The sequence below is a fragment of the Dipodomys spectabilis genome, unplaced genomic scaffold, assembly GCF_019054845.1.
Source record: "Dipodomys spectabilis isolate Male_0828 unplaced genomic scaffold, ASM1905484v1 ptg000094l, whole genome shotgun sequence".
In the NCBI taxonomy this organism is placed as follows: domain Eukaryota; kingdom Metazoa; phylum Chordata; class Mammalia; order Rodentia; family Heteromyidae; genus Dipodomys; species Dipodomys spectabilis.
Genome location: NW_024870771.1, coordinates 4,454,351 through 4,468,045, shown reverse-complemented (window position 1 = coordinate 4,468,045; position 13,695 = coordinate 4,454,351). Strand labels below are relative to the sequence as shown.

The 13,695-nt window shown below is 38.4% G+C and overlaps 1 protein-coding gene across 2 annotated transcripts in view; it reads left to right on the top strand.

Annotated features, from left to right (window-relative positions):
- Positions 1–13,695, top strand: part of Mre11 (MRE11 homolog, double strand break repair nuclease) — a 62,801-nt gene that overhangs the window by 30,422 nt on the left and 18,684 nt on the right. For both annotated transcript variants that reach the window (XM_042685246.1, XM_042685245.1), the window contains exons 13-15: positions 814–987; positions 5,637–5,699; positions 12,469–12,688. In XM_042685246.1, coding sequence (XP_042541180.1) covers positions 814–987; positions 5,637–5,699; positions 12,469–12,688 — 457 coding nt within the window. The remainder of the gene's footprint in view (positions 1–813; positions 988–5,636; positions 5,700–12,468; positions 12,689–13,695) is intronic.

The following is a 13,695-nucleotide window of genomic DNA, read 5'->3' as shown; positions in this document are numbered from 1 at the left end:
ATGAGCCACAGTGCCATTTCTAGTTTTTTAGAGATAAGTCTCACAGACCGCCTTGTCCAGGCTGGCTTTGAACCTTGATCCTCAGATCTCAGCCTCCTGAGTAGCTAGGATTACAGGCTTGAGCCAGCACATGTGGCTTATTTTAATTCTTTATATCAGAAACCTGCTAGCTGAATCTAACTACAGAAATCAAGGTCACATCAGGACTGTACTTCTTTCTAGAAGCTCTGAGGGAGGTGTTTCTTGGCTTTTGGTCCCCTTTATGATCTCCAAAAACAGTAATGTGTTTTATTTTTTTTCCACAAGTTATATTACCCTTTTATTCTCCTGACTCCCTCTTCTCCTATTTAGGACTCTTGTGATTATACTGAGTCCACCTGGATAGTCTTGATCATCTATTTTATAATGAGCTGATTAGCATCCTTTTTTCCATTGACAACCTTAATTTCCCTTTGCCATGTAACTAACATATTCACGAGTTTCAGAAATCAGTATGTACACAATTTTAGGGGCAATTGTTTTGCCTACCACAATGGTTTTAACTTTAGTCTCTTAATCATCATTGGCCGTTTCTAGACTACATTATAACCATTCAGGCTGCTGTACCTTCATTAGTCTTAGACTTCGTTTTCCTGGTTTGATTTGCTTTTTCTGCCCCTTAATTTTTATCACTAGGTTTATATGCTGTCTAGCTCTTTACTTCTCTTTCTTTTTCTCTGATTACACTATTCTATAACTTTCCTTGCTTATCTGCAATTATTTTATAGAAACATGATTTCTGCTTCTAGTAACTACATTGATTCTCTCATACAGAATGTTCAGCTCTCATTACTAACAGAAAGAGGGATGGGAGAGGCAGTACAAGAATTTGTAGACAAGGAAGAAAAAGATGCCATCGAAGAACTGGTGAAATACCAATTGGAAAAAACACAGCGATTTCTTAAAGAGCGTCATATTGATGCACTAGAGGATAAAATTGATGAAGAAGTAAGTAATAATTTTGGATGTGTAGACAGCCTCAAGAGTAGCGCTGAGCCAGGTACTAGAATTTCAAGGCTGAGATGTGATCATTGTGATTTGAAGCCATCCTGGGCAAGAAGGTCCACAAGACTGTTAGCTCCAATTAACCACCCACAACCTCCACTTCTGGCTAGAAGTGTAGTTGTAGCTCAAATTGTAGAGTGCTAATCTTGAGCAAAAAAGCTCAGGGACAGCACTGAGGTCCTGCATTCAAGTCCCAGGACCAGAACCAAAAGGAAAAAAAAAAGTAGTTTTGAGTATTTTTGTTTTTTTCTGAAAAACTAGTACTTAATTGCTCTAATTGTTCAGCTTCTTTATATACATATTATGTGATGTATATATAGGTCTATATATGTATGCGTATATACATACACATATATGTATATATACATTATACATGCACATATAAAGATAGAAATGTCTATATAAAGATAATAAAATGATTGACTGATAAAATATTTAGAAAGTACCTAAAACAGTCTTATATCAGATTGCTATTGAACTAATGTTAATTTTATTTCCTTAGAAAGTATCTTCTTTGGCAGATTCTAAGAGTGACTTAAAATGAACCTTGCAAAATAAAAGATATTGACATGAGAAAATATTTGTATATAGGTAGAAAAAAGATTATTATTTTTTTTTGTCGGTTGTGGAGGCTGAAGTCTAGGCTTGGTCACTGTCCCTGAGCTTTTCCCCTCAAGGCTAGCGCTCACCACTTGAGCCACAGCGCCACTTCCAGCTTTTTCTGCTTATGTGGTGCTGAAGAATTGAACCCAGGGCCTAATGCATGCAAGCCAAACACTCTATCACTGAGCCACCTTCCCAGCCCCAAGGTTAATATTTTTGATATTAGTACTAACAAGCTCTTCCAAATCTATTTATTTTTATTTTTTTGTCAGTCGTGGGACTTGAACTCTGGGCTTGGGTGCTGTCCCTCAGCTCTACCGCTTGAGCAACAGCACCACTTCCGGTTTTCTAGTGGTTTATTGGAGATAAGAGTCTCACAGACTTTCCTGGCCAGGCTGGCTTTGAACCTCGATCCTCAGGTCTCAGCCTCCTGAGTAGCTAGGATTATAGGCGTGAGTCACTGGCATCCGGCTTCCAAATCTATTTTTAAAAAAGATTGAACATTTTGGTAAAGTAGTGAATAAAGTACAAGGGTAGGTGTTTTACGAAAACAAATCAAGAACAACAACAAAAAACTTGTTCTATGTATGTCAAACTGATGCCTACCCAAGGCTAATAAGTAAATTTAAGCATTTTTTTTTTCAGATTGGCAGTAATTTGAGAAACTAGTCATATACAAGGATACTTCTGATAGATGATGTTGGAACAGCTTTCCTGAAAATTAGCTTAGAAGTATGTATCAAGAGACTAAGAGGGCTAGGAAGGTGGCTCAGTGGTAGAGCGCTTGCTTTGCATGCCTGAGGCCCTGGGTTCAATTCCTCAGCACCACATAAGCAAAAAGAAAAAAGCCGGAAATGGCGCTGTGGCTCAAGTGGTAGAGTGCTAGCCTTGAGCTGAAGAGCTGAGGGACAGCGCCCAAGCCCAGAGTTCAGGCCCCATGTCCGGACCCAAAAAAACCAAAAAAACCCACAAGATTGACAAACCTGTAGCCAAACTCACCAAAGAAAAGTGGAGCTATGGCTCAAGTGGTAGCGCACTATCCTTGAGCAAAAAGACTTGGGGACAGCATCTAGACCCTGAGTTTAAGACTGCAGGACTGGCACCCTCCCCCCTCCCCCCAAAAAAAGCAAAAAAATAGGAAAATGAAATTACTTTAAATTAGCAAGTTTCTGTACAGTAACAAAAGCAATTACCCAAAATGAAGAACCAATCTCCTGAATGGGAGAAATTTTTTTTTTTTTTTTTGGGCTCCGGTTGTGGGGCCTGAACTCTGGGCCTGGGCGCTGTCCCTCAGCTCTTCAGCTCAAGGCTAGCGCTCTACCACTTGAGCCACAGCACCACTTCCAGCTTTTTTCTTTTTGCTTATGTGGTGCTTAGGAATCGAACCCAGGGCCTCAGGCATGCAAGGCAAGCACTCTACCACTGAGCCACCTTCCCAGCCCGGGAGAAATATTTTTGAAGATAGTAATTGACTACAGAATATCCAGAATGCAAAAAGACAAAAAAAAATTAAGGAACAAAAGAACAAACAACCCAGTTAATAAGTAGATAGATTAATTTTAATAGACAGTTACCATAAAAAGTACAAAGTAATTTATCTGAATGTTCAGAGTTCTTAGCCATAAAGGAAATACAAATCAAAACTACAGTGAAAATAAATCTCACCCCAGTCTGAATTGCTATCAAGAAAACAAATGTGTTGGAGAAAACAAGTGAGTTAGATAAAAAGCAATACGTAGACACTGTGATGAAAATGTACATTAGGGTAAATGTTATTGAAATAAACATGGAGGCTCATTAAAAAACCAAAATAGAATTCTTACCTTAGGATTCTGCTATGCAACTTTTATGCATATATATATATATATATATATATATCTGAAGTGTTAACATAAAAGAGAAATACCTGCATACCTGTGATTAGAGCATTATTCACAATAGCCAAGTTGTACAGTCAGCCTAGTTGCCCCCCAAATGGTGAGTGGATAAAAAAATATGATGAACACATACATAATGGACTATTATACTGCTCTAAAAAATATGAGTGACTTTGGCAAGATCCCATAAAATGGGATCTGAAGGTCCTGATGAATACGTCAGTGAAAAAGCCTAATACATACTTTGATTCACATGCAAAATCTACCTCTAACATCATCATAGCTACAATAACTGACACAGTCTTAAAATCTAGCCCCCTGTGATATCAAGGGATTAAAACTATTAGCTCAGTCTTGAATGCTTTGTAGAATGCAAGGGTACTTATTTTGCTGTTGGCTACTTTCCCTCCCATGTACTCACTAGATTGTGAACTTTTTGAGGACAGAATTTTTACTACTTTTGTGCATTTTTATATAATAATTTTCTACAGTAGTTGGTACTCAGTAAATCTGTGCTGAGGAGATAGTTAAATAACTCAGGCTATCTCTCACTCTGTAACTATAGGAGATTTGTGAGCTGGAACCATTAAAAACAAAACTTGAGCTGGGCAGTTGCCCAAGCAAACACATTAAAGAGACTCTTAGCTCCGATTAACCACCAAGAAGACAGTAAAGGTGTGGCTCAAATGGTAGAGTATCAGCCATGAGAAAAAACATTCAACTGAGAGCACAAGGCCTAGAGTTCCAAGTCCCAGGAAAGTCACAGAGAGAGAGACAGAAATCTGTAGTGACCCTTGGTTTATTTACTACAAGGATTAGTAAGCACTACAGAGCCATGGCCAGTAAGTGTTCAGTAGTTGACTATTGAAAAAAATGGATCTTTCTGGATCTATTGGCTTAGAAACAACTGAAGAGCCCCCAGGTCTCTTCTGGCCAAAGTATACAAGAGTGAACTGAAGAAGTTCAAGCCTCATAAAGGAAAGATTGGTTGTAATTATTTTGCTGAAGTATAGTACCCATAGGATTATAGGGTGTTGTTTTTCTTTGCATTTCAGACTGCTTTTCACTGACCTAGAACATTTAGCAGCAGGCAGTACAGTTTTGCTTAGAATCAGGTTTTGTTCTTCAGAATACACTTCTGATTTTTTTTTTTTTGGTCATGGAGCTTGAACTCTGGGCCTGGGCACTGTCCTTCAGCTCAAGGTGAGCGCTCTGCTGGGCACTGGTGGCTCACACGTGTAATCCTAGCTACTCAGGAGGCCGAGATCTGAGGATCTCGGTTCAAAGCCATCCCGGCCAGGAAAGTCTGTGAGACTCTTATCTCCAATAAACCACTAGAAAACCGGAAGTGGCTCTGTGGCTCAAGCAGTAGGGCGCTCGCCTTGAGCTGAAGAGCACAGGGTCAGAGCCCAAGCCCAGAGTTCAAGCCCCATGACTGACAAAAAAAAAGGCTAGTGCTCTACCACTTGAGCCACAGCGCCCCTTCCGGTTTTCTAGTGGTTTATTGGAGATAAGAGTCTTATGAACTTTCTTGCCCAGGCTGGCTTTGAACTGTGATCCTCAGATGTCAGTGTCCTGAGTAGCTAGGATTACAGGCATGATCCACCAGTGCCTGGCTCACTTCTGATATTTTAATGAATGTAACCAAGAAATAGAGCTATGCATCTTTCATGAGACAAACTATATTTAAAATTTCAAGTTTTGTGTTATAAGAAAAAGAACATGTTTTTCAGGTGGTGGAAGTTGGGCCTCACACTCAGGGCCACCACTGGAGCCATGCCTCAGGTCCTGTTGTTGCTCTTCGAAATAGGGTTCATGAGGTTTTTTTTGCCTGGAATGGCCTCAAAGTATTATCTCTGATGTCAGAGCTGATGTTCTACCGTTTGAACTACACCTCCATTTTTGACTTTGTAGGTAATTAATTGGAAATATTAGTCTCACAGACTTTTCTGCCCAGGCTAGCTTCAAATCTTGATCCTTAGTTTTCAGCCTTAGAGTAGCTAGTATTACAGACATAAGACACCAGCATCTGTCTTAGTATTTCTTAGCTATAGCCATTATTTTGTAATTGAAATAACCAATATGTTTATGATTTACTCTGTTATGGTTTAGGTACGTCACTTCAGAGAAAGCAGACAAAAAAATACCAATGAAGAGGATGATGAAGTTCGAGAGGTAATTTTTGGAGGGCATGGCAGGTATGAGTGGGCAAGGGTTGGCTAAGGATAGTAACTTTTGGTTTATTTAATACAATTTACTTAGCCTACAAGTAGTTTTGATTATTGTCTTTATTCTTTGGTTCCCTTGCTCTTGTCTACAACTTGTTTGGAGAGTGGGAAGAAGACATAAAAAAGAGCCCTTAGTAATTAGAATAATACTTGGTTACCACTAGACCATCTTAACTACTTTAAGAAAATCTTACCTTTTAGAGCTGACATTTTGGGCAAAAAATTTTGGTTAACAGTGTTATTGTGGGTAAACAGACAGTTGTCATTGTCCTGAAAGGTTAAAATAAGCTTTAGAATCCTCATTACTGTCTTAGGCTCATTGCAGGTTAGGAACAACAAGTTAGTGCACACTTGTTAATATTTTTGGCCTCTGTCTTATATTTGGTGAACTCATGATTGAAGTATATTTTACTTTTTTATTTTTTAATTTTTTTATGTGTTTTATGTTTACTATCTAGTATGTCAAAGTTATTTTTGTAAATTTTAGCTACACCCTCAGTACTTTTGGCTTTAGTTTTTTTTTTCCTGGTTTTTATTTTATTTTACAATTTAACATGTCCATTTTGTGTATCTAGTGTATCTCAATCATAGTAACCTGTTCTACCATTCCTTTTTATCCCACCTACTTCTCCCCCGTGATGCCAATTTTTCCACTTCCTTTTTCACAAATGTTCATTGAATATTAAGACTATATTCAACCCCTTTTCCCTTACCCATTTATCCTGCCACTAACCTCCACCCCTTCAAACCGTTTTCAGCTCCTTGATATTTATATTTTTTTTACCCCAAATATTTCTTTATTTTGCAATTACCAAATTGAGATGATTGCATAAGTCTCATAGTACTATGGCATAGTTACACTTAGCTAAAGTCACAAACACATTTTAACCTTCACAATGATAATCACCATTATCTTAATCTACAAAGCTTATGAACTCTACAAACTTAAACAATAAAAACAAAAAAAAATTACTTCCACATTGGGTTATATATACATTTCTTTCCTTTTGCTTAGTGTCAGCTGTTCCCTCTTGACTTCTCATTTCCTCCCTCCCATCACTGACCTTGAGTTGCTTAGTTCCCTTTTATCAATGTCCAGTGAAGCTGATCAGCCCCTCTGCTGTATTTTTCTACCTGTTTTCCTCTGATTCTGTGCCCTCTTCCTAGCTTCCCTCAGATGTGCACATGTATACTATATATGAGGTAAAGAATATAGAGTCATTTAAAAACAATAAGACAAATGAAGAAGAGGTCCTTTGTTTCCTTGTCTTGGGGTTCATTTCAGTCTGTATATTGTGCACATATGAAGAGGTGCTTGGTGTTGCAATTTGGTGTTATTCTTCCAAGACTGACCTCTTTCAGTTTCACTGTGTATTAGTGTCTGGAGTCTTGTTTACTTTGTCATATCTCGTTACATTTTGAATCTAACATCCACATATCAGGGAGACTGTATTCATAATGTTAAACTGCCTGTATACATTGTACTTTAAGGAACTTGACTGTGTATAAGTGCATGTGCTCCTGTGTGGTGGATATATTTTGGGTCTTGGATCTAAATGTGAGAGAAAACATGCACACTTTGTCTTCCTGGGCCTGGCTTACTTTGCTAAGTTCGTTCCTCCCCCTCTCCCCCTGCCCCCAGATCCATTCATTTTCCCACAATGGACATTATTCCATTCTTCCTAATGGCTGATTAAAATTCCATTTTGTGTGTGTATTTGTGTATATATTGGTATAGTTTTATACAGCTAAATTTAGATATAACATAAATATATTTTATAAAAAATAAGAATACAGGAAATGGTGCTGCAGCTCAAGTGGTAGAGCACTCGCCTTGAGCTGAAGAGCGCAGGGATAGCGCCCAAGCCCAGAGTTTAAGCACCACAACGGACAAAAAATAAAAAGAAAGAAAGAAAAGAAATGTATTTTTGGGCTGGGAAGGTGGCTCAGTGGTAGAGCGCTTGCCTTGCATGCCTGAGGCCCTGGGTTCAATTCCTCAGCACCACATAAGCAAAAAGAAAAAAGCCAGAAGTGGCGCTGTGGCTCAAGTGGTAGAGCGCTAGCCTTGAGCTGAAGAGCTGAGGGACAGCGCCCAGGCCCAGAGTTCAGGCCCACGACTGGACCAAAAAAAAAAAAAAAAGAATACATGATACATTCGCTATAGATGCAAATATAGATGGATAGCTATAGATAGATATTAGATCTGTAGAGATATATAAATAGATACATCTCTATATACATTTTCTAAAGATAGATTGATTAATTGATTGGTGAATGGTTAGATTGATTTTCTTAATCCATTTATCCATTGTAAGGCATCTAGGCTGTTTATCTTTGTTGTGGTGAGTGGTGCAGCAATAAACATAGGTGTACAAGTGTCTTTATTTTTTCCTGATTTCTAATCTTTTGAATAAATGCCAGGAGTAGTATCCCTGTATTACACGTAATTCTGTCTTTATTTATTTATTTTTTGAGAACTCTCCATACTGCTTTCCTTATTTGCATTTTCAGCAATAGTGTATAAGGTCTCCTTATAGCATCATCAGCATTGTTAATATTCTTGATGATAGCCATTCTGAATGAAGTGAGATGGAATCTTGGTTTTGTTTTGATTTGTATTACCTTTGTGGCAGAGATGGTAAGCATGTTTTAGTGTATTTATTTGCTGTATATACTTTTCCTGAGAGGAATGTGTTCCATTCCTTTTTCTATTCTTTTTGTTGTTGTTGTTGTTGTGGGGCCTGAACTCTGGTCTTGGGTGCTGTCCCTCAGCTCTTCAGCTCAAGGCTAGCACTGTACCATTTGAGCCGCAGCGCTACTTCTGGCTTTTTCTACTTATGTGGTACTCGGGAATCGAACCCAGGGCCTCATGCATGCAAGGCAAGCACTCTACCAGTGAGCCACCTTCCCAGCCCTCCTATTTATTCTTATCTGATGCTTTAGGGGTTTAGTTTTTTTTAATTCATTGTGTATTTTGATTATGAGACCCATATGAGATATATTGTTGGCAAAGATCTCTCATTCTACTTTAGGTTATCTTTTTAGCTTAGAAACCATATGCTTTTCTGTGCAGAAGCTTTTTAGCTTGATGCAATCTTATTTGTCAGTTCTTCTATTTGCTGAGTCTTGGAATTCTACTCAGGAAGTTACTGCATATTCCAATATGTTCTAATGTTTCCCCTACTTCTTGCTGTAGTAATTTCAGGGTTTCAAGTCCTACGTTGAGTTCTTTGATCCACTTTAAACTGATATTAGTACAAGAGAACAAACAGAAATCTAGTTTTAGTATTCTACATATGGATGTCTAGTTGTCTCAACAACAGATTTTCAGACATATATTTTTGGTTTCTTTGTCAAGATTCAGATGGCTTATAGGTGTATGGATTTATTTCTAGATCTTCTAGTCTGTTCTGTTGATCTTCGGGTCTGTTTTGTGCCAGTACCTTCTTGTTTTTGTTATCAGAATTCTTTTTTGTTTTTATTCTTCAGTCCTGGGGCTTGAACTCAGGGCCTGGACACTATCACTGAGCTTCTTTTGCTCAAGGCTAGCACAGTACCACTTAAGCTACAGTGCCACTTCTGGCTTTTTCTGTTTATGTGGTCTGAGGAGTCAAACTCAGGGCTTCATGCATGCTAGGCAAGCATTCTTAACACATTCCTAGCCCCCAGAATTCTGTAGTAAGTTTTGCTGTATGGAATTGTGATAATCTCCAGTATTGCTTTTTTTTTCTTTGGCTGTTTTGGGCCTTTTATACTTCCACATGAACTTATGGCTGATTTCTCTGTCTGCAAAGAATAACATTGGAATTTTGATAGACATTGTATTGAATTTGTAATTTTCATATCAATCTCAAAGTTTTTGTGCTTGCAAGCCTTTCTTTGTAGCTGAGATTGCTACCATGTACCACCATACACAGCATGTTTGTTGAGATGAGGTTCTCAATTTTTTGCCCAGTCTGACCTTGAAACTAATGTGCCAAATCTCTTAACTACTGAGTCTAGGATTAAAAGCATGAGCCACTGTGGCCAAATATTTATTTTTTTCCTGTTGCTTTCCATCAGTGGATATTTTACATAGTAAACGTGTTAGACATTGTAGTTTTTGTTAAGAATACAAACATGAAAAAGTTATAGCTTATGTCTAATGAATTTTCTATGTAAAGGAAAGTATCTGCCCATTTCTGAAGCTTATTATTGTTTGTCTTAATATTGAGATAAGGCTTTCTTTTCAACATGTTTTTGAGCACAATGCATCTTCATCAGTGTCATCTGTTCCAACATTCCCCAGTCTGTCTCATCCCCATCCATCCCCTCCAGTTTCCTAGTTCTGTTTTTATGTATGTACCTTGAGTATTGTGTAAATCAGGACTGGCTGGAGAGGTAGGAACCTTTTGGGCATCTAAGGAGATAAGAATGTGCGGGTTTTGGGCTGGGAAGGTGGCTCAGTGGTAGAGCGCTTGCCTTGCATGCATGAGGCCCTGGGTTCGATTCCTCAGCACCACATAAGCAAAAAAAAAGCCGGAAGTGGTGCTGTGGCTCAAGTGGTAGAGCGCTAGCCTTGAGCTGAAGAGCTGAGAGACAGCACCCAGGCCCAGAGTTCAGGCCCCACAACCGGACCCCCCCCAAAAAAAAAAAAAAAAAAAAAAAAGAATGTACGTTTTTTCCTTTGTGCTGTTGTTTACTGATCCCATGTCACTTTGTAAACCTGGTGGTCCCATGTGCTTCTGGATTCTCCATGCTTTCATGTTCCTCAGAAAGGTTCTATACTTTTTTTTGTGTGTGTGCAGTGCCTTGCCTTTACTATACCCTGCTGGCTGTTGAAGAAGCAGTTGGAAGCTTTCTTTGTCTGAGCTCTGGCACTACAGAAATTGCAGTACATTATCTGTTTTTTGAAAATTGTATACAATTGCCTTTTGAAACTTTCTACTGGCCATCTTTTTGGGGATTGTTTTTCATTTAACAATTTTCTCCACATTTTCTTTAATAATTAGCCAGTAAATACCTTCTTTTCATGGATCAGTTTATATGTTCATTTTCCAAATTAGACAGAATTATGGTACAAGTCTTTTTGTTAAATATATTTTTTAAAACTTGTAATAATTGAACTCAAGATCTTATGCGTGCCAAGCAGGTATTCTACCACTTGAACTCTATCTCCAGTCTTTGAGTTTTACTTATGTTCTTTTATTTTTTTGTCAGTTGTGGGGCCTGAACTCTGGGCCTGGGCACTGCCCCTCAGCTCTTCAGCTCAGGGCTAGTGCTCTACTACTTGAGTCATAGCACCACTTCCAGCCTTTTCTGCTTATGTGGTGCTAAGGATTCGAACTCAGGGCCTCATGCATGCAAGGCAAGCACTCTACCACTGAGCCACCTTCCCAGCCCTACTTGTGGTTTTGAGACAGGATTTACTACTTTTGCCTAGACCAAACCTGAACTCTTAATCCCTTCTGCCTTTGCCTCTTGAGTTGCTGGGACTACAAGTACCCACCACGGTATATAACTTCTAACTATTAGAATACTGAATCAACCTAACTTCTGCTTCCCAACTTTATTCACATGTTTTCCCTTACTGCCTTGTTATCTTCTTCTTCTTTTTTTGGGGGGGGGGACGGGGAGGGTCCGGTCGTGGGGCCTGAACTATGGGCCTGGGCGCTGTCCCTCAGCTCTTCAGCTCAAGGCTAGCGCTCTACCACTTGAGCCACAGCGCCACTTCTGGCTTTTTTCTTTTTGCTTATGTGGTGCTGAGGAATTGAACCCAGGGCCTCAGGCATGCAAGGCAAGCGCTCTACCACTGAGCCACCTTCCCAGCCCCTGGTTCTCATCTTCTTGTGAAACTTTGTCTGTTTTTATTTTATGGTATCATAAATCTAAAACTGGCCCAGGCCCAGAGTTCAGGCCCCACAACTGACAAAAAAATAAAAGAACATAAGTAAAACTCAAAGACTGGAGATAGAGTTCAAGTGGTAGAATACCTGCTTGGCACGCATAAGATCTTGAGTTCAATTATTACAAGTTTTAAGATTTTTAGACCCAAAACTATCTATCCAAGCAAGAAATAATGTTGACATGGTGACCTAGTATATATACATTAATTTTGGAGAGCTTGTCACTTCTTAGGTTTTTTCCTTAGCCAGGCCAGATGTTTATCGTATTGTTAATTGTGCTTGATAGTTTTGTGTTTGGAGATTTGAACTATTTTCTAGTTGTAATAAAATGGGTTTTTTTCTTCTTGTTATATTTTGATTGAGATTAGATCATAATAGATTTTCTATTTTTAAGCCATAAAACGCCTATTTATTTTAGAATTAAAATATTTGTCTCAAATTTGTGTTTTTTTATTAAATTAAGAAATGATGGCTTATTCTTGGTTTTAAGATGTTTATGTGTTTAAAGGATTATTGTCATGTTTTCCTGTTTAAAAAAGTATTTTCAGGGAAAAAATACAATGCTTAATAAAAAAAAAGCATTCTAAAATTTCACAACCTAGAAATAAAAGCTATTTTTTGCAGGATTTTTTTCATGTTGTTTATTATTAAAAGCCCATTCTAAAAAGCATGTCAGCAACTATCTCTTACGGTGTTTAATGGAGGGTGAGTAACTGCCAATTTCGTAATTAATATAAATAATAATGTAGACAACCTACAATGTTCATGTGAATCACTGATTGATTGGTAGGGTGCTACATTATCAACACCAATGTTCCTCTTGCTACCCAGGCGATGAATAGGGCCCGAGCTCTCAGATCTCAGTCAGAAGATCTCATCTCTGCCTTTTGCACTGATGACCTCACTAGTAAAGATTTAACAGAAGAAATGGCAGATGACTCTGATGACAGCATCTCACCAGCATCCAGCAGAGGAAGAGGCCGAGGCAGAGGACGAAGAGGAGGCAGAGGGCAGAATTCAGCATCAAGAGGAGGGACTCAGAGAGGCCGAGGTCAGCACCATCTTTACACTCATCAGACTTAGAAGCAGCTGTGTGGGAAATATTAGATTGTGAGTTTTTGTTTCTAAAAACAGTTCTTTAAAAATGTTGCTTTGCATAAAGATAATCTTTAGTGCAGTGTAGTTCAGGCATTTTTTACTTGAATTAATTTCAAATGGCCACACACAACACAGGATTTTAATTATTTTAATTTTTTTTTTTTTTGCCTTGGGAGCTCTCCCCCTTTGGGCTCAAGGCTAGCTCTCTACCACTTGAGTCACATAATTCTACTCTTGCTTGCTTGCTTTTTTTTTTTTTTTTTTTTTGTAGCTGTAGCCAATTGAACATGTATCTCACAGACTTTCCTGCTTGGGCTGGCTTTGAACCATGATCTTCAGATCTTAGCCTCCTGAGTAGTTAGGATTATAGGCATGAGCCAGCTTAATCCATATTTTTTAAAAGCTACATTGTATTTCTTGTATAGTACCATTTAGGTATATTGGTTATCATATTTACTGTCAGGTGCAAAAATAATGAGACAAAAATTAAGAAAAATGATAGCAAATGGAAGTTTCATTTATAAAATTTTTGTTACCATAAAATTCCTATATGGTTATAAAAAAGTCTCCATAAAGTTTGTTTAAAAAGGAAAACGACCTCAAAACAATTTGAATTCTTAAAACAATCATTAACATTATCTATTATCACTTTATTAAATATGACGCCACTGCCAATTAATAGTTATAAAACAGTAAGCTGTGGGAGCCAGTGGCTCAGGCCTATAATCCTAGCTACCTCAGAAGGCTGGTATCTGAGGATTGTGGTTTGGAGTCAGTCTAGGCAGGAAAGTCTGTGAAACTCTTATCTCCCGTCAAAAAAGCAGGAAGTGGAGCTGTGGCTCAAATGGTAGAGTGTTAGCTTTGAGCACAAAGGCTCAGAAACAGTGCCCAGGCCCAGAACCAACCAAAAAAAAAGTGAAAAATTGTCTTCCAGTGATTTCCTGATGTAATATTATCAAA